At 40.2% G+C, this 20,491-nt stretch overlaps 1 protein-coding gene across 5 annotated transcripts in view; it reads left to right on the top strand.

The window, feature by feature from the left end:
- Positions 1 to 20,491, top strand: part of plxna4 (plexin A4) — a 244,786-nt gene that overhangs the window by 93,142 nt on the left and 131,153 nt on the right. The window contains exon 4 of one of the 5 annotated variants that reach the window (XM_013271212.3): positions 605 to 1,112. The exons of the other annotated variants lie outside the window; for them this stretch is intronic. Within the exon in view, the coding sequence (XP_013126666.1) occupies positions 605 to 739 (135 nt within the window). The 3' untranslated portion in view covers positions 740 to 1,112. Of the gene's footprint in view, positions 1 to 604; positions 1,113 to 20,491 lie in introns of those variants that run through there. 5 annotated transcript variants of the gene reach the window in all.

The following is a 20,491-nucleotide window of genomic DNA, read 5'->3' as shown; positions in this document are numbered from 1 at the left end:
GTGCGTGCGTGCGTGTGTGTAGGTTGCTTAATTACGAGTGAGATGCATACCGGTGTGCCTGTACATACGGTGTATGTGTACAACATACTATTGTGTTGTTTGTCCAGTGGCTAGTCAGGAGGGAGTGAAGGAGAATGGAAAGAAAGGCTGTGCCAGCAGGCAGCGTTATTCCCTGCGGGGAGTGTTGATTAATGAATCACATCTTTCTAACCTAAGGCTGCTACTGTGCTGCTGCATTTTCACAGCACCGCAGAGCGCCAGTCAGCCTTGTGCCAGCCCGCTTCACTGGCACAACATGGGCACAGGATGTGGGTGCTGTCACCGCTAACAGGGATTGAGAGTTAACACAAAGAGAAGAAAATTAGATTCCGGGTATATTTCATTTCATACAGACAACCCCCTGTGGCATGTTGTTGAATTAGTTTGACATGTGTGGTTATTATGTCGTGTAAATTGAGCATTTCATTCTCTGAGTTCTTATTTTATCCCAGCCTTAAAAATATGCTTATATTAACACATTTTTTTCACTTTTCTCTCTTTCTTTCATATTTCCCTGATGCCTCGACGCTGTTCGCCTTTTGAAATGACCCTCTACCAATTCCAGGTATGTAAACACCTTGAAGACACTTTGTTTCATTGTATAGACAGTCATTTATACAGTGGTGTAAATTCTGAGCAGTTACCATTTTTTTATGCGAGGAAAATGTGTCAGACCTGTCTTGAAGAGTTAAGTCATTAATTTATGAATAATTAATGAAAGGATATGAGTCCACTAGTAAATGGTCACTTTTAAACAAACACATATAAGCTTTTTTCTTTGGTTCGGATACCGTTATAAAAATCAGATTTGTAGCTTTATCCTTATCGTGTTCATGGTAAAATTATTTAATTTAGTAACTGATTTTGTAGCCTTGCTTTTTTTTACTTGTATTGTACACTCTTGCAGTTATATGGACTCAAACTGTCATACACTTCCTGTCTATATCCAGACAGTTTCCAGTCCCAATCTAAGGATTAATTGACAATGTTCTTGTTGCATCAGCATTACCTTTTGCCTCTTACTACTGAATAAGCACTGAAGAAAAAATAAAAACGTAGCCATGTGATTTTCCAAGGTTTTTTTTTTTGTGTGTGTGTTTTTTTTTTTTGTGGGAGTTTTTGTCTGTGACCTGCGTGGCCATCCTGTTTGAGCCATTGCCCTTTGGCCAGAGGCTCTCTTAATCAATTTGCAGCTGGCACAGCAGACACCATGCCGCTAGTTTAGCATCTGGTGTGTGTTAGGAGCTTCTGTCCTCCCTCTGCCATGTTTATGTTTTTCTTGTCTCTCCCTTCTTCTGTTTTTCAGAAAGTTCTGCTCTTTGACATTTACTTTGTTTTTATTATCCCAGTAAAAGCTGTGTGTACTCACAGACCTGGACATAGGTGAATGTTGCTAAATCATCAGTAAAAACCCGTGTGTTTGGTCAGCGGTGATGCTAGTATTGATCCTTTGGGACTTGTCTCCAATGATGGCACTATGTCATCCTGTGTTTCCCTTATCCACACACACATACAGAGACCTTGATAATAATATGGCTGGAGGCAGATATTGCTCTGCACTGTCAGCGGTGTTTACAGTACAGCCACACATTAGGTCCACAGAGGATGCTGTAATGACTGTAGAGCTTTGAGTGGTAGCAGCACTGTGCATTTGTGTGTGCATGTGCACATGGAACTGTTTAATCTTTTATGTTTAGAGAGACGTTGCTTTCATAAAATCTACATGCGTAGCTTGTTTGTTTGTGTCAGACACCAGATTACTGGCTCTGTGTCGGTTTAAGTTTGTCAGTGTTTGCTTGGACAGAATGGTATATACTGCTTCAAGAGCACAAACATCCATGCACATCTGTGCTAAACTCCACCTCCTTCTATTATCTCATACTCACATGTGTGCTGTATAAAGCTGTCCAGTGAAATTACAAAATCTACTACTTGTCAGTCTCATAGCCTTTTTCATAATGAGAAACTCCACTTTTCAGCGCTAATGTTTGTTTTGTTACTTCTCCAACACATTTGTTGGCTTTTGGTGATGCTTCCCAGATGGTGACCAAATAATGTGTCAAATAATGATGAAGTGTGCTCCATCTAAACAACAAGCAAACACATAAAATACCAAAACGTAGCACTTGTATGTCCAAGATGGATGAAATATGCACATGTAAACAGTCGTGGGATTCTTTCATTAATATGACATATTGATCACCCTTATTGTACCTTCCTGCCCCACAATAGATGTTGCCAATGGTAACCCATCTTTACAGTGGGAATGATTAATAGCCTTTCCCACTATTTGTTCACATCTCCTGTTATTGTCTCCATTTCTCCTGCTTCCCAAACCTGCCAAGTTTCACAGCAGGCAGCATGTCTGTGTCAGTGAAACCTTCATGTGACTTGCGAAATAATCTAAACTTCTCTAAACTTGTCCATCTGTTTAAACAACTTTCTCCCGGAGATGTTTGTATTTGGCAGCATTCATTCATTTTAGAAAAGTTCAGCTGGATGTTTTTATTTCTCTTCTTTCAAAAGAATTCTTCTGTGGAGCCAGAGGTCATTCACAAAGTAATGGAACCAGACATAGTTGTACATCCATCAGTTCTTTTCCCACCGTTCTTTTTAAACTCAGGTCGGTTTCTGAAGCCACATAGAGTACAGGAACGTTCACTACAGACACACATCCCTTACATTTTTCTGATATTATCCGTAGCAGTACAGCCTTTCATCCTTCGTCTTCGTAACACCAGGCAGAAATCTCTTCTTTCTCTTGTCCAAGGTCATTGTGTGATTCTCAATAATACCTTTTCTCCTTTTTCATTAGCCGTAGGTCTGATTATAAATTTATATTTTTTATTATTAATGATTACAGTCTGCTTAACGTACAACTGCAATGTACTTGCTTAGCAAAAATTTCTAAGACATATTTCCTAAATTCTTAAACATTTCCTAAATTGCTAAAATCCTTTTAGAAATTGAATAGATTCATCTCTTTTCACATATGGCCCCATTTTTATTTTTTAAAGACTGAATTATTGCAATGATTATACTAAATTTGTTTGTTTTATTTTGTTCCATTTTTTCCCAGACTTTGCTTTGATGTTTAGAGAGACGTTGCTTTGTTCAATTCAAATATCTTGTCCTGAAGACAATTCAAAGATCCAAAGATTCAACACACGATACACAATATACAAAAAAATCTACACAATAAGGAAATATCAGGAGGTAGCATTGTCTCTATCTTTTAAGGCATAGTGTGTGTATCACTAATATTATTGCACACTATGTTGGACAAAATGTAATTCATCATTCTGTCATCCTGGTGTGATTTTAACTTCGGCAGTGCAGCTTTTGAGGATGCTCCCAAGCCAAAATGCATCGCCACAGCAATTATTATGCCAGCGTATGCTGTCATTGCTGTTATCATAAAGACTTTAAGTGGAAGCCCATTGACCTTTTAACCAGAGCTTTTCCTTCCTCGTCACAAAGGAAGCTGTTAAGCTCTTAACAGGACTTCTTACCTAGATTTTCAATTGCTGTCTCTGGGTGGAAAACCCTGCCACAAGATGAAAAGCACTTAATCCATCAGGTGATGTCAGAGGGCTGAGATGGTGTCAAGAGAGAGAAAGTGTGTAAGCAGGACAACCTGTGATTTATTTTTTTGGTTGTATTTTCTTTCCCACAGTTTACCGGGGGTTTTTTTTGGAAATCCACCATCCTTACAATTTGACTTCCCTTTAAGCCTGACTAACACTCTCAACCCTGCATGCCCCTCCCTAAAAAGCTATCCAAGGTCCACCTGGCTGCACCTGCCTCCACCCGCTCCACCTGAACACCCTGTCATCCTCCCATGCAATTTAATTGCTCATGTGATAGTGTAATGCATGCTAATTTAGGCAGATGAGATGTGTGGCGGTGGAAATGCCACATGTCTCAGCATGATGTCATGGGCTGGTGTGATCACTCCTTGCTTGGAGGAGATTCAGTGGAACAGCAGTCTGGACAGCTGGAGGAGGAGAGTGAAAAGGAAGACGGGTGATTAGAGGTAGAGATGAAAATGGGAACAGAAACATCCGTGAAATTTGGAGTTAAAATTGTTGCTCTAAGTTATTCTCAAGCAAACTGGATACAAGTAGCTACAGCTGTGCCAGTTTTTCTCCCTTAAACTTAATTTAAATCTAAGTGAATGTAAATGTATGTAAATTTAAAAATATTTACCACGTTGTAAGATAACAATAATTTCAAATAATGCAGATGTAGTGCAATATATAGTCACACTGTGCTGTGTGTATTGCACAGTACACAGCTTTTCCATGTTGTCTGTACTTGCTGGATATTTCTCATGACACAGCAGCAGCCCATCTGGACTGATTGTAATTCATTGAGGGTGTTTGCTGACTCACTGTTTGTCTCTCCCCCTTCTGTCATATTATCCTGAGTGACAACATTTGACACGGCAAGGTCGTCCACTTAGTTGCACACACTCACTTCTTGAGGTAACTTTGTCTGCAAGTCAGAAGTCCTGATTTTGATTCTGATTGATTAATGGCAACTGTAACATCAGTCACTTCTCGGTGAAAATAGTAAATCAAGTTATTCGATTACTGATCACCTATGGCAACCGTGGTGACCTTTTTATCTGAAGAGAATGTACTGAAGTGAAGACAAATAAATTATGGATATCACTAGAGTGCTTTCCCCCTGTCATGCATGTAGCAGTCTTAAATACAAAGCCATTATTATTAGTGTTATCATTGTCATTGGAATCATAGCGAGCTGCTGGTCTCACAGCTACGTCTGGAACACATTAAAATGCTAATCATATCATGCACTCAGCAGTCACTTTTCTTCTCATTTTTCATATTTTCTCTCAGTCTCTATACTCCTGTGTCAGACGTTCTATCCCTCTTCTCACATTCTCCCCACTCACTGGTATAAGTGTACAATCCTAGCTGATTGTAGGGGAAACAGAGGAGTACATAAATAATGTATCATTTTCTCTCTGCAGATGAAACAGTGATTTTGTTTTCTCGGTTTCCGCTTCAGTTCAGATTTTCTCTTCACCTCTCTTTGTACTGGATACTCGTATTCTCCACTGCTCCCTTTCCCTTCCTCAAGACTTTTTTTTTTGTACTTATTATCAGCATTCATCTTCACCTCTTCAAGCCCCTCAGTACAGATTTGGACCCCTTTCAGTACTCCCCCAATTTACTTATCCGCCATAAATTTTGGACATCATATATAAAGGCGCATCTCTCAGTCCATTTCCCCCCTCCTGCTTTTAAAATGGGTATTGCTGCCATTGCTCCTACTAGATCACTGACTGGACAGAGCACATCTAAATGGGGCTTAAATTATGTAGGGTGAATACCAGCGTACTTCTAGCATGCAAACCAGCTGTTAAACCGTGTTCCCATGGTAATGCGCTACAATCTGAGAAGTGCTACCCCACTTTTTGCTTTGGTTTGATAGCATTTTAGCGTGATAGATTGCATGTCTGCATTTATGTGTGCAAGTGTGTATGTGTGTTCACCCTTTGGCAATGTGTCCTTAACATTTTCAGGGGCCGTGTTTTGATAAAGCACCTTCTTCAGGAGAAGACTTTGAAGATTGTGTGTATGTGCATGGCCGTGCGTGTGTGTGTGTGAGTGTGAGAGAGACTATTTCCAGCTGTGTGTGCTATATGTGAGAAATGTGGACGTTACCCTTGCCTGATTCTCCCTAATAATTTTTAACTCACATGCTCGTTTTTTTCACATTATCTAAAACTGTTCTACTGGAACGACTCAGAGCTTTGTTTGCGCGTTAAAGTTATTTAATCTCTTTTGTAGCCCACTAAACTTTTCCACCCTGATTAAAATTTGACGATCAAAATGCGCAGCAGCTGCCAGAGACACCTTTTTTAAAGACTCCGCTTCAAAGCACTCAGCTATATAATCCAAAACTGAACATGTTGCACAGCATTGTTCCAAAATAAAACTTAACCGAACCGGAATTAGTGGGACGATACCCTCCCTCCTGTTCCTTGTTATTTGAATTGCTCTGAGTCACTCGACCTCTCATGAATATTCAGAGCTGCAGTTGGTCTGCTTTTGTTTTCACCCTCCATCTTTATTTAGTTGTCCCTCTCTGAGAAATGGCCAGTTTTCCACCTACACAAAGGCATAGAGAAGCAATCTCGCTGCCCCCCTACCATCACAACACACACACACACACACAAAAGCACTGTCTCATTCAATCACACTGTAGAAGTTGGAACGACAACCTGATACTCACTCCATTCATGAATATTCATCCACACCTGGTTCCGGCAGAAAGTTTTAAGCAGTTCTGTTTTTTTTGTTCTTTTCGCAGCCAAGACAGAAGTTGGAACCTAGGCTTTTGTCATTTGTGTGTGTGTCTCTGTGTGTGTGTGTGTGTGTGTGTGTGTGTCTGTGTGTGTGTGTTCTGTGCTTAACACTCGCCTGTGTGTAATAGGCTTTATCTTTATTTCAGTATTCTTTCTTCTATATACTAGTCTACCTGTGCACTAAAGCTATAGCTTTTGTGACATAAAAATGTATTAAGTATAATTGGTTGATATTCTGACCTTGTGGTAAAATTATGCTTTTATTCTCCTGGTGGGAGCTCGCATATCATATTTCTTTTGCCTGTGAAATAGTAAAGGTTACCAAATGGTGACAGGCTGATTTGTTTTACCTCCTAACAGCACAGCCATTATGCAAATCAGCCATTTCTCGCTACCTTTTTTGGGGGGCTGTAAGGAGCTTTAGTGGTATATGAGATGTCTGGTATACAATGCTCACTGATCTATACCTCAAGGAAAGTCTGTGATGTCATCAAACAGACCAAAGCAGTGATGCAACATCGGGGGAGGGTTTGGAAATCTGGGGATTACAGTTTGGTGAGAAGGGTTTCGCGGATTGACATCGTTGCCCCGGGCTGTTAGAGGATGTGTGCACGCATGTTAACATTTATGCTAAAGTGCGTGTCTGATATTGTTGTGCCAGACTCTTCACAGCTTTAGTTTACAGCTTGTTTGAACTTGTTTGGGTGCCTGTCTGTCTTCTGTCCTTTTTCCTTTGCTTTTCTAGTGTGAATTTTAACCTTCTCTTATTTCATTGCTTTCAACCCTGACTTATCCTACCATGTTCTCTCTCCACCCCTCAGAAAACTATCCCCGTTTGAGGGCTGTGGTAAGAGAATCGAGAAAGCAAGGGAACATGACACTTGTTCATTAGAATCAAGCTACTGGCCCGGTCTAGTCACACAACAACAGTATCTCTATCTTTACTTCCTGTTTCTAATGCTTCCACATAAAGACGCTTAATGCACACACACGTGCACACACAATTCCTTACCCTTCAAGCTGCCAGTGTTTGAGAGGGTGCGTTTAGGGAGGGGAACACGACATGCTCATTAAAGAGAGAAGTTACTGGCTTCGTCCACTCACAGAGAGAAAATGGTGAGAACAACTTCTCTGTGCTGAGTGTCAGAACTGCCGGGAAAAGTGGAGACAAAATAGGAGGGAACAAGTGAACAAGGAGTGATAGAGGCGCATCACAGGGAGAACATTAGAGATAGTAGTTTATCTTGTTTGGCTCTTCGGATGACAGTAGTGTGGTCTTTCTCTTCGTTCTCTTTTTGTGTTTGTGTGTGGATAGGTGTGTGTAGTGTGTGTCCATCAAACCAGTTTCAGGATGGAAAGATAAAAACACAAAGGAGCCTTTGATGTCGTTTTCAAAGACTATATCAGTTAAACACCAAACCAAATAGCACTTTTTAACTAATGCTATTTACACATCAGAGCAGCATAATATCCCTGCACTGACTTCAAACCTGACTGCCCACTTGAACAAGTACATGATTGAATATCCTTAGTGATTTATTTGGAAATGAGAGTTGTTTTACAAAACTGCATCAAATGCTATATATAAAAAGTGGATGATGTAAGTGTTTGTTTTGATGACGTATATTGAAATTCATTTTACACCAATGAACAATCATTTTCTTTTTATTTGATATAGACTTTCTGATCTCTTTCTTCTTACTGGGCCTATTTGACATGCGCAGTAGTGTTTCTCTTATTCAGTACTGTTAACTTACATGAGACTAAAGTCATTTTTAATGGGTAAAGCACTTGACTACAAACTTTGTTTTTTGAGACGGCTGTTTGAGTTACCTCCACTGTCTCTTTGTTCTGAAGCTAAGATTGATCTAAGGCAGTAATGTAGTAAAAAGATAAATTTGTTGTTTTTATGGAAATATGACAGTCCCTTGAGGGTTGGTGCTGCACCAATGTGCAGTCAATCTTAAATCACTGAAATCAGTATGACCTCATTTTGACTTGGTGGTGATCTCATCGTGAAGCACACATTTACTGTCAAGTTGAGACGGAGCTATGGCTACATCACTGGACGCTTTTCGAATATTGATTAAATGTTACTCACCTGTTTATTCAGTACACAATGATTATCCGACATTTGTGCTCTCTCACCAGTGCCCATTTAAAATATAATTAAATATACATATATCTGTATACGCTCACCAGACACCAGACAGACATTTGCTTTCAGACCTGCCTTAATTTGGCTATAGCCAAACTGCTTTAAAATTCAATGTGTTTTGCATTCAACGGTACTCTTCTGCATACTTAATGATACGACTGGTTACCGTTACCTTCCTTTTAGCTTGATGCGGTCTGGCCATTTTCTTCTGACCTGTGGCATCAGCAAGGCATTTTCAGCCCGAGACTGCTGCTCAGTAGATATTTTCTCTATTTGGGCCATTCTCTGTAAACCTGTGCAATGGTTTTGTGGGGATATCCCAGTATATTAGCAGCTTCTGAAATACTCGGACCAGCCCAACAACCTTGCCACATTCAAAGTCACTTAAATTGCCTTTCTTTCCCATGTTGATGTTCAGTTTTCAACTTCAGCATATCATACCATATGGCCTAAATGCATTGAGTTGCTGCTGTGTGATTGGCTGATTACATATTTGTATCAACAAACCTTTGAATAGCTGTGTGTAAGAATGTAGCAGGTGAGTGTACTTTTACTGTAGTTTTTATTCTTATTGTACAAAGCCTTTGTTACTGAGTGTTTCTATCTTCCTCTGCACTTCCTTTATCCCTCCTTCTGTTTCATTGTCTCTAACCCTTCACCTTTCACTTTGATTGCTGCTGTTGGGGTGTAGTCCGCACAAGTCCTTAGATATTTCCACTTTTCTCATGCTCTCATTCTCACAAAGCAAACCAACATGGCGGCCAATTACATCGCCAGACAATGCTCGCCATAAATCATCCATTGCACTGTCAGACACATTGGGACTCAACACTAGAATTTTCTTTCGACTTGCTCGCTCCTTGCTTTGTTCCTTCCCTTTTTCTATTTATGAACTGGTTCAGAGAATCATAGATGCATTGCAGTCATGCTTAGCCACATTCAATCTGCATATCTACCCCAGTTTCTCTTTTGTTCCCTTCTTTTTTTCGCTTATATGCCTTTCAGTTTGTTCTGCCTTCACTTTAATTACATTTCTTTTCTTACCTTTGGCGCTTACATCAACTTTTCATTAAGGTTGTCATTTGTTTTTATCTTTCTCATTGGCTGCTTCTCTCCCCTAATCGGACTCTTCGTGCTTTAGTTGCATGCCTGTAAATGTTTTTGACAAGGCTTTCCAGAAGGCTAATTATTTGGTTCATTAGTGTTAACTACAGTATTTTTTTAAGTAAATTGTATAATTCATTGTCCTCAACCCTTCTCTTTGTCCTGTTTTTTTTTTCTCCATTATTCTGACATTTTTCATGACGGAACACACTATTGTATTGTATTTGATTTTTTTCCTGCTTTCTTTCTCTCTTTATGTTCTGCTGCTGTTGGTCTTCTCGCCCATGCCGGGGAACACAAGCGTGTGACCATCAGGCCAAAGAGCTTTTGATGGAGAATAAGTAGAAAGGCACCACCAGTTCGGATGCAAACTTTAAAGGGAGATGAGGAGGGATTCAGTTCTGTAAAGCATCACTTTTAATGCTATTGATCTTTATCTCTACAGATGTTTGCATTCCGCATAGTGTCTATAGTTCGCTGCACTGCATGCCTTTGTGTGTGAAGCCTATATATTACATAGACAACTGATAATTATTTGTTTCAATGGCATCAGATGAAGCAAGAGGATTAAGACTACAAAAAAGGGGCTGTTGAACTCTATTAATGTTCCTCTTATCTGCTCCTATTTGAATTTTTGGGATTGGGTATTATTAAAGATATACTTTATAGTGTTTTTACTCTGTCACAAGGTGAAGATTCATTGGACCATACTGAGATGAATATGATTAGATGTAGGGCTTTATGTGTCACTGTAAAACTATATAAAAATACACATGGCGAGCTACTTCATTATAATCAAGCAGGAATCTTACAGTTATACATGTTACAAACTCTATACCCAAATATGCAGTTGTGTATACACTTCATATTTTAGCTTTGTGTTTGTGTCAAAATGGCAAATTGACTTTGACAAAGCGCTAAAGGTTTTTAAACGTATCCTTGCCGTGTTGACAGGATTACACGCTGACTTTCTCTCTTCATAAACTATGTATTTGTGTTGAACTTGTTTTTACAAATTCTCTCATCAGCTTGCTCCATGTGAAGCGCGAGAGCGGCTGTATTTTTCCTTCACTTTGATTTATTGCCGGTGCCTGTCAGTATTAACAATAAATAGTACTGGCCTGAAGCAGCAATGTAGGGACATTGATAGAGAGTTTGTGCATTGCAGTTGTATCAGTGAAGCCTCCCTCTGGCTGTGTGTTAATTAAAGTAGCAAATAGCAACCTTGCAAGAGGCCCGATAACACTTACCAGTGCTGTGTTTACGACTTTTGTAAGCCTCTGAAACACGCATGGCAGTGGGCTCACATGCATATTAATCTGCAAATAAACACTTGACAGACATGCAAAAACCCACTAGTTGTATCAACTCAGCACATCATAATTAGTCTTTCCTGTTTGTTTTATTTCCGCTGCTTTATTTTCATGCACTAATGGATTCTGTTAATGAATGGGTCTTGCATCATATCACCCCTCCATCCTTCCACCGTTGCCTCCATCCTTCCATCCCAGCTTACTTTATTATGTTTACAAAAAGGCAACAGCAGTCATAAAAAGCTTCTCCAGCGCATCTATTCCAATTAGCTGGCTAATTATTTCATTTTCTTATGTGTGTAACTCAACACTAAAAGAGACTGCCAGAATCTCAGTGGTTTTAAATGTTATTTTTTCTTGTGCAGACTTGATATGTTTGTGTTTCCGTATCTTCCCCTACTGTGTTTACTGTTTTTCCTTGAAAGTTAAACTGCGGTGATGATTTTTTTTTTTTTTCAAAAAGTCTTTTTGGGTCTAAAGAAGACTGTAGTGAAAGCTAATTGAAGGTAAATGCTGTTACTGATTAAGTTGACAATCCACAGCTACTGTAATTAATGCTAAGCAATTATGAACCCTGTTGAATTCAGTGTCAGAGTTTTAAAATAGAGGCTTTTTAAATTTTGCGAGTGAATGATGGGGTGAGGAGAGACGGTTTTGATTAGAGAAACTCAGAATTATACACTGCATGGAGGCTAAAGGATGAAAATAATTTCATATTTAATGTAAAGATGGTGGGAAAGGGTGTTAAAGTGGTTCACAACCCGCATAGAAGTGAGTTATAACACATCAACTTGCTCTGTATTGCAACAGGGCAGTAAAGCTATTACAACTTGCTATTACTAGTGGAGACTTGCAGACTGGTCCACAATAAATAGGATAAAGTTTACCCACAGCCCTAAGTGCAAGTCTCACATTGAGTAGTTCTTTTTGTAAATGTTTATCATCTTAACCATGTTTATACAAGACATGTTGGTCAGGGTGTATACAAGCTGTGACAGCAAAGTTTTTCATTAGCTTTAGGTAATCATTTTCAAGCTTTTGTGCAACTTTTCTTAAAAAAAGAAGTTGATTCTGTATGAATCCCTCCAAAGGTTCTGTCCCCACATTCATGACCATAAATATTGTCCTGCCCAGACAGCTACCTCCAGTTTACATATCTTGCATATGTGCCAGCCACAGCCAGGAGCCGCAATGTCGAGCATAAACTAAGTTTTAATTATGCTAACTAATGTTTTACAGCCTTCAATAAAAAGTGATATATTATAATTTATAGTGTGATTTGTATTTGTAATTGTCACTAGCCAAAAGATATACAGTGTCTTTGGCTCACATCGGGAAGTGGATGACAGTGCTGGTGTTACCACCATGTTATATGACAGTGTAATTGCATTAAATTGGCAAATGCTACTGCAGACAGGGTGTGTGATAATGGCAAGGTGTCTAGTGACTCATTTTCCATATGTGCTGTATGCTGGTTGCCCAGCTCTGGATGTACTGGGCTAAAATCCTGTGATTGATGGCAGATTTTTATTAAACATGGTATCAGACAGTCAACATGACTTTAAAGCCATAGGGATAAAGAGGCAAGATATGTTGTAGGGCAGGATATAAATGTGTGACCTTCAGTAAGATCCATCCCAATGCAATAACACACTCGTGTATTGCCTTTGTCAAAAACAGGATGCTGGTAATTGGGTTATGTTGTCTGTCAAAGGGAATGTGAGCCGCAGTAATGATGGGATAAGCAGGCTGCCTGTGTTATGTGTCAAGACGTGATCCAGTTGTGTGCCGGTGCAAAACCGGAATCTGATTACATCTGGTTTCTGTGTGATTTCCTCTTGTTATCCAATACCTTAAATATGAACCAGAATCAGCTAGTGAGATCACACAGCTCACAATCATTTGGTAGCGCAAATAGCGAAGATGAATGCGGTGGGACCATCTGTGTGATGTGTCTTTCTCTCTATCTGTGTCCATACGTGTAGTTGTGACTGCGCATGGATGTTTCATCTATATATTCCTGATATCATCTATACACTCTGACAGCCAATATAAATCCTTTTATGAAGATGTTTATCTGTCTGATGGGAGTCTTGGCACAGTGGCCCTGCTCAGGTCAGATTGTTACATCAGTCCGACAGCTCTGCCTTTAGTTGTGACTCCTACAGTCAAAGATATAGAGTGTGTTACTCTACACTGCATCTAAAGCCTCATAAGCATCATATAGTATCATAACAGTATGGTAGAAAGTATAATAATAATATGTTTGGTTATGAAAAGATTAAAAATCTGTTAATGAATCTCTATAATACAGCTAAGAATTGAAGAAAAAAAACTTTTTTCTATGATCCAATTAATTATCTATGCAGCTGAATATAAATGATCACTCATTCTTGTGAGACCTTTCGTTGCAAAGTTCAAGAAAACGATCTGCCCACTTATCACTATGATGGTAGACATCCAGCTAATTTTACTCACACCTGCAGTCAATTGTTAACATTCAAGGGACACACCATGAGTTTACAGTGCAGCCAAGTCCACATGCACATCTTATGAACATCTGAAGATATAATTAAAGTCCTTGGGGGGAATAAACTGAGACACGGGAGGTCCAGCAGTCACATTCTCTGACATGATGTGACGGTCGCCTATGCGTAAAGAGAAATCCGCTATAATCTCTATTTATGACTCATGTGACCCTGTAAATAGAATGAAGCATAATTAGTTCTTTCTTCTATGTGCAGCAAAGCGCAGATGCATCAGACAGCAACGGCTCCTCATTCCCTAAGAATAACCAGGAGTGACATTTTTATAATTACAATTCTCCTTCACCCAAACCACTGTCATTGCTAATTTATTTCCGAGGGTGCAGTAGAAAAGGAGGAAAGAAAGGATGAATAGGAGAGAAGGGGACGAAAGAGGAAGAAATGGGTTGGAGGCGCAGAGCGAGAGAATTGGGAAAAGCGGGATAGAGCAGAGGAGAACGGAGATAAAGGGACAGGAAAGAGGAGTCGTGCTGTAGGACAAATATTTGTGTGAGAACGTAAGTTGGGGATGAACTTTCGTCTCTTCTTCTCCTCCCCTCTTCGATTCCCTCTGGGTTTCTGCTGCAGGTTTTGGATTGCAGGTAGACTCTTCCCTTCCTGCTATTCCTCGCTTTTTCTCCCTCCATAGTCCTCACCATGTCGCACAAGTCCTTGTTGCCATGGTAACACAGGGCGAGTCGAGCAATGCAACAAAGGGATGCAGTAAGAGAGGGAGAGAGAGAGGAGGAGGAGAGAGACAGGTCCAGAGGGATCCACTCTTCCATTTCCGTAATCTACAGGGAAGAGGGTGCTCCCACTTAGGTCCACCTCACCTCCAAATTAGATTTAATATACATGTTCTTTTTTTAAATTCACATGTTCTCACACTTTCATCTGTCGGTATGGTTTGTTGTCTTTTCGTCGCTGCATTTGATCCCAACAGTTTTTTGAAGCTTCGCACTTTAGTTTGGCGTGCATATATCAAAAGAATTACGACTGAGTGTGAGAGAAAATGCACCTTTTAACTGTTTCAAGATCAGAAATGTTGCTGCCATTGCCTGTGTCGTCTGTCATATTCACATTTCAGTAATATGCAGTGTGTCACAAGCTATAATCTTGAAATAATCTTACTGCGAAGACTTCAGCAGGTCTCTCTTCTGTGCTGTAATTTGAATGTGCACACGTTTCAGACTTGATATTTTAACAGTGGCACGAAGTGTGTCAGCGCGAGCTTATGTGTGTGCGTGTGCATTTGTGTAGTAGATCTCCTTGCAGGCCCATGCCAGTAGAAGCTCACTCTCTGAGCCTCAGATGCTTTTTTATTTAGTCTCTTGGTATCAGTTGTACGTCTGTGTTTGTTTCTATAAAAGCTGCAGACGATAAGCTTATCAGCGGCACCAACAACTGCTCAACAAAAACAAAAAACAGAAAAAATCTGATGGCATTTTAGGCATAGTTGGAAATAATGTGTGTACGCACGTTGTTGTGGACCTTCAAACAGACAGATGTGCCGACAGAGCACATAAATATAAGCAACCGACCAACTCATTACCAACTCTTCTTGCTTACCAAAAGGCAAATATAAGAGGAAAGCAGGCATAGTTAAAGCCCAGCTGTACCTATTCAGCAGAGCTTGAGTCTTGAAACCAACCGAAGATAGATTAGAGCAGTTTCATGTTTGGGTTTGTTTTTGTTTTTTTAACAATTTATAAAAGCTGCTTGGCCTTGTTTGTGAATCCACATTCTCTGAATTCACTGCAGAATTCTAGAGAAACTTATTTGAAATGTAAAGGCAAAGTGTGTTTTAGCAGTCTTTTTTACAGTCACTACCACCAGCTTTCAGTAGCTACTTGCTAACTGGTCAGATAATACAGTTCTCTCACAACTGGTGGTTGCCATCCAGTCTCCAGGCCTGTGTGACTGGAGTAATGTCAAACAAAGTTGAGGGTATATTTAATGACTTCATGTTTTAGTTCATGCAAATATGAGCACACACAAATGAGCTTTGTCTGAAAGCAATAATTTGCTGTCTTTTGGCAACAAACAAGCTAGTTGTTTTTCATGTTAAGTAAATATTCCCCCGCTTATGCTTCTCTACATACCAAAGAATATGTCCGTGACCATGTAGAAAGAAGGCAGACCCATTCGCGTGCGTGAATGTACACGCAAACACACATGCGCACGTAGAATAAGAATTAACCCTGTGAAGTGAGGGGGATAATTCCATGGTAATTAGTGTTCTGTGTAATCAGTTTTTATTTTCCTGTGCTGTTGTTAGGCGCAACAGACAAAACAAAAGGAGGCTTGCTTGCATCTCTCCCTCTCTCGCCCCCTAATTACAAACATATCCAATTAATTACACACAAGTCCCACTTTCATCTGTGTGCACAATGTGAGAAGGAGAGATGAAAATGCAGAGCAGTCAGCAGGAGCAGTGACACACACTAATATACAAAGAAAAAAAATAATAATTAGTCACACTGGCGTATGTATGCACATGCACATCGGAGCCTTAGGGCACATGCTTAAGACAAACATGTTGGTCATTTGTGAGTTCCCTAATTATCTGGGCATTGGGTGAAAGTTGTGCAGGGATTTTCAGCTTGTACATCATGTGCCAGTGTACATCTTGTAGAAATAAGGTTGATCTGATTTTTGGGCTGGGGTACGAGTCTGTGTGTGACTGCAATAACGACAGAGAACCAAGTTGGGTTTAGTCTGTGTAGTAATTAACACACACCTGCTGCTTGAAATTAAACACTTTAACAGGAGTAATTTTTTATGTGTTTGCCCTGCACGTCTTTTGAATTTATCCAGCTCAACTGGAACTGACACACTGGACATCAAGTTGGATCTATAAATCTTCAGAAGCGACATCATGCTCATGGAACATTTTAGCTGTATAATACGTGGCTTGCAAGCAACTTACAGGCTGCTGTTAATCCTTACACAGTTAATCCTTATAAAATAATGAATCACTGCTAATTATTATCTGTAAAAATGGTCTATGTTGAGGGCTGGAATATATTATACGGTATGTGGACAGACAGATTTAGTAGTAGCCACATTGGGTGCTGGAAATGGGGCACATAATAACCTAAGGAATTTTGACAGAAGCCAAATTGTTCTGGTTAATTACTGAGACAGAGCAATTCTAAAATTGGCATGGCTTGGTCACCATCCTGATCATCGCTGAATCACTGAGATTTGGACACTGGGAGTTGCTCTGAAACAAGTCTGATCTACAGTTCCTCCTTTTTGCAACTTGCAGGACTAAGATGTGATGCTAAACGCTAAAGTTTGCTCTGCCAGATACCATGAGTGGTATCTGGTATCTGTTTTACTACACGCATGAAGATGATCAGCAGCATATCAGACAGAGTTTTTCCACTGGACTCTGGAGAAAGTGTCTTTAGGAAAAAAATGACTGATTATATAATTATAATATATTATAATATATTAGATTCTCTTTTCAGGCTTATGTATTCATATTATTTTTTCCCTCCCACACTTTTTTTCCCCCTACTCACTGCCCTCTACCTTCTTATAAACAGTCCTCTATTGTGTGCCTACAGATTCCAAAGCCAGGTATATGCTAGCCTTGGTGACTGCCTTATTGTTCAATTAAATCACTTCTCCCATTCCTCTGCATTGCACTTTCTCTGCATCCTCCCCCACACCCTCCCTTTCGCTTCCTCTCACTATGAGGCATTCATCCTATTTCTTTGGTGGAGAAAGTAAAGGCCTTTGCCTCTTGTGTTTTTCAGTTACACGCGATGTAGAGAATGTGAATCTAGATTGGTGGAATACAGAGAGAAAGGCAAGAATACTTGCTGCCTTCCAGTCTGAGTGTCCCCTCGGGGAAGCTGTACAGGTAAAGCAGAGGCGTTTATTCTTATTTAGTGCCTGTGGCAGACTATGATTTAGCCTGCCTTGGAACTATAGGGTCTGAATGCAGAGGAAGCAGCCTTGTTGAAGCAAGGAAGCAGAGTACAGGTGTATGTCTGAGGGGATAGCAGGAGACAAAGGTGGACAGCATTAAATAAATTGCAGTGTAAAAGGTGAGAGTTTGGGAAGGACATTTTAAAAGAACTTTATGGAAAGGGTGACATGGAAGTCGGTGGCATGCAGTTGATGTGACAAAGGATAGAAAAGTGGGTTACTGTATCTGTTTGATGACTAGAGAAAGACTTGTTTGCTGTGAGTGCATGCGTGAGAAAGATAAAGACAGATAAACAAAGCCAAAGTTGAGCTCTAGTTACAGTAATGATTGCATTCTGCCCCATGACCCTATAGGTCATAGCAATGAGTCTAGCCTGCTCCAAAGGCATTTTGCCCTAAGGCCAAGTGGCTGTGAAATGGTTCTCAGTCTCACCCTCTCAATACCAAAACCACCATGAAGTGGACTTTAGTCTGAATCAATGACTCCTCTTCATGGGCTTCTCAGTTCTAACAAATTCAAAAGCCATTGCTGTAAGCATTCACATCAGTAGCATTCTTTGGCTAGTCTAGTTCCCTTTTTTTAATGGAACCCTTTATCAGCGACACACACAGATCATCAGTTCAAGGTTATTTGTGTTTTTCAACAAGGTTGATTAGGCATGCATTCTTTCAGACTGCATGTATGTGTGTGTGCTTGCGCCTGCATGGAAAGCCAAAGAGCCATTGTATCCATCTTTGAGTTTTGACCATCCTTCTGACCCCCTGTGATGACTGTCAGGTCTTTTGTCCGCGAGAGAAGACTCACAGAGACACCCTACCAGGGGACCATTTTTTGTTTTGCCATGGGGATTTGCAGATTCTGTTATATTTTTTTTTTCAGTCTAGATTCTTTTGAGGTCTCATTGAATAAAAGCACAGACAAGCACATACACGTTAGGGACACACACTCTAACACACCTTTGATCTTAACACACACCACTAGAGCCTTTAGACCTTTTGCTTTTCCCACTGTCTATTCCTGTCAAGCCCCATGGCAGCCCTATGGCTTCTTCCAATGACAGTAGCTTTGTCTTACTTTAAAGCATCCAGTAGACCTTGCATAACGCCATGTGGATTTGGAAGTGCATTTCAGAGCCAGTCGAGTAGGGCTGACAGACGTATACACACCTCCTATGGATTGTGGTGCCATAAATCTTGTCTTTTTGTGTCAGTAGCTTTTTTGTTTTTTGGTTAAATATGTCTGCTACATAATGCATAGACATGGGCTACATTTTAAAGACTTAAAAATAAGTGTTTGTATAATTTATTTTAGCTTGATCTCACCACAGTACAGTCACAGTTGTATTTTACTGACTTAGCCTTATGTGTGTTGCCTTTTGTGAATCTGAAGTTGCAAACTCAAACTGAAGTATTAGCACTCCATTTTTCCTCAGTTAGTTAACTCTTATCTGCTTGTGAAGTTTTGAAAGGAAAATTGTCAGGTATTTCCCTAGTAGAAGTAATAATATTCATATCAGCAGGTTATTACAGTCCTTTCAATTGAGTGTTAATCCACATGGGCCCTCTCTGTGTTATCGGGGTGCATACCGCTGGAGCTTTGGAGGTATTCCCATAGAAAGGCCTAAATTACTCTTTTATTCCAGAAAACACACAGAGGTTTGTGTGCACGTGCCCTCACACATTTCCATATCTGTCTGTTTCTCTTTCCTCCACCCCTTCTGGTTTTCCTCTCATCAGTGCATATCCCACTCCATTTACCCCTTACAATGGCCATGCTGTATCAGAACCATCCCTGAACCACTGCAGCCGTATTCTGTCCCCAGGCCCAGACTATGACACAGTTGGCTGGGGCAGAAGAAAGACCCTCTGGCCCTGCCTCATTAAAATGGTAAAGAGCTGGAGGAGAACAGAAAAGCTAATCCTTCTACCAGTCCCCTCCTGGAGCCCTCATCTCCTGGCCTAAGACCCTTACACACACACACAGACACATATGTTTAAAGATCATGAGAAGCTAAGGGGCTATGACTGGGCTTGCTAAAATATATAACCCCTGGGAGATGGAAATGATAGGGCTTACATGGGACAGTTTAACACCTAGGAGTGAAGGAAAGGGATTTGGACTGTGTATGTTTGTGGGGAGGGGGTCTTGAAATTGCTTGGGTCTGCCAGCAAAGCAACAATACAGCCCTTTAATGGAGGATGATTGTAGATTTGTAAACATCAAATTGTGTGTCATGCTGTTAAATATGAGATCAATTTTCTATTAAGTACGGCCATTTGAACAATATGTATGCTGTGTTTTTCAGTTGCACCACTGTGAATTTGCCCAAAGACTGATGTTATACAGGCTACCATAGCTGAGTAGCGACAACAAGAAGCACATTTACTTTTACCACACAATGATAGCTAACAAAAAAAACCCCTCGCATTGTACTTTATTTTGTGTCATTAATTGCATTTATCGATTCTAGTTTAAACAACGCAGTGTCAGCAACTTCTAATGCAACTGATTAAATACACTGTTTGTTTGGAAGCACTGCCTATACCGTTTAGGCAGTGTTAGTTCCAGTAACTCTACACGTCTAGAAAATGGGAAAAGTGTGTAGGAAAAATGGATGAGGTTGGTCAATGTGCTTACTCAGCCGGTCCACCTGAAGACTTCCCGACAGATAATGACGGTCCGCTCCCATCTTAGAGAGGGAGAGAGGGGGAAGAGTGAAGGAGGAAAAGGGTGAGCGGAGCCATCTGTCTGTGTCCAAAGTTAAACCACTGAGGCAGCACTCTCCTCCACACTGTGCAATTAACCTGCTATGGGGTAAGGTTCAGCTGCTTTTTCTGACGAAACTCTGGCAATGAAGTGTTTGGATTATGTTAATGTGCTATGAAGTGGACTGAGTTTTGGATTTCTGCAAAAGCATCCATCTAATTATGAACCAAAAATCATAGCTGTTTTATTTACCATGTAAATAAAAATGGAAATAAGTATATTTTGGTCACTCACACCCATCATCATAATCATCAGTTCTTTTTCTTCCTAGACCATCAGGGCTTGAGCAACCTAACTTGGCAC

Source organism: Oreochromis niloticus, linkage group LG17, assembly GCF_001858045.2.
Source record: "Oreochromis niloticus isolate F11D_XX linkage group LG17, O_niloticus_UMD_NMBU, whole genome shotgun sequence".
Classification (NCBI taxonomy): domain Eukaryota; kingdom Metazoa; phylum Chordata; class Actinopteri; order Cichliformes; family Cichlidae; genus Oreochromis; species Oreochromis niloticus.
Note: the sequence above shows the minus strand (reverse complement) of the source record. Positions and strands in the feature narration are given on the sequence as shown.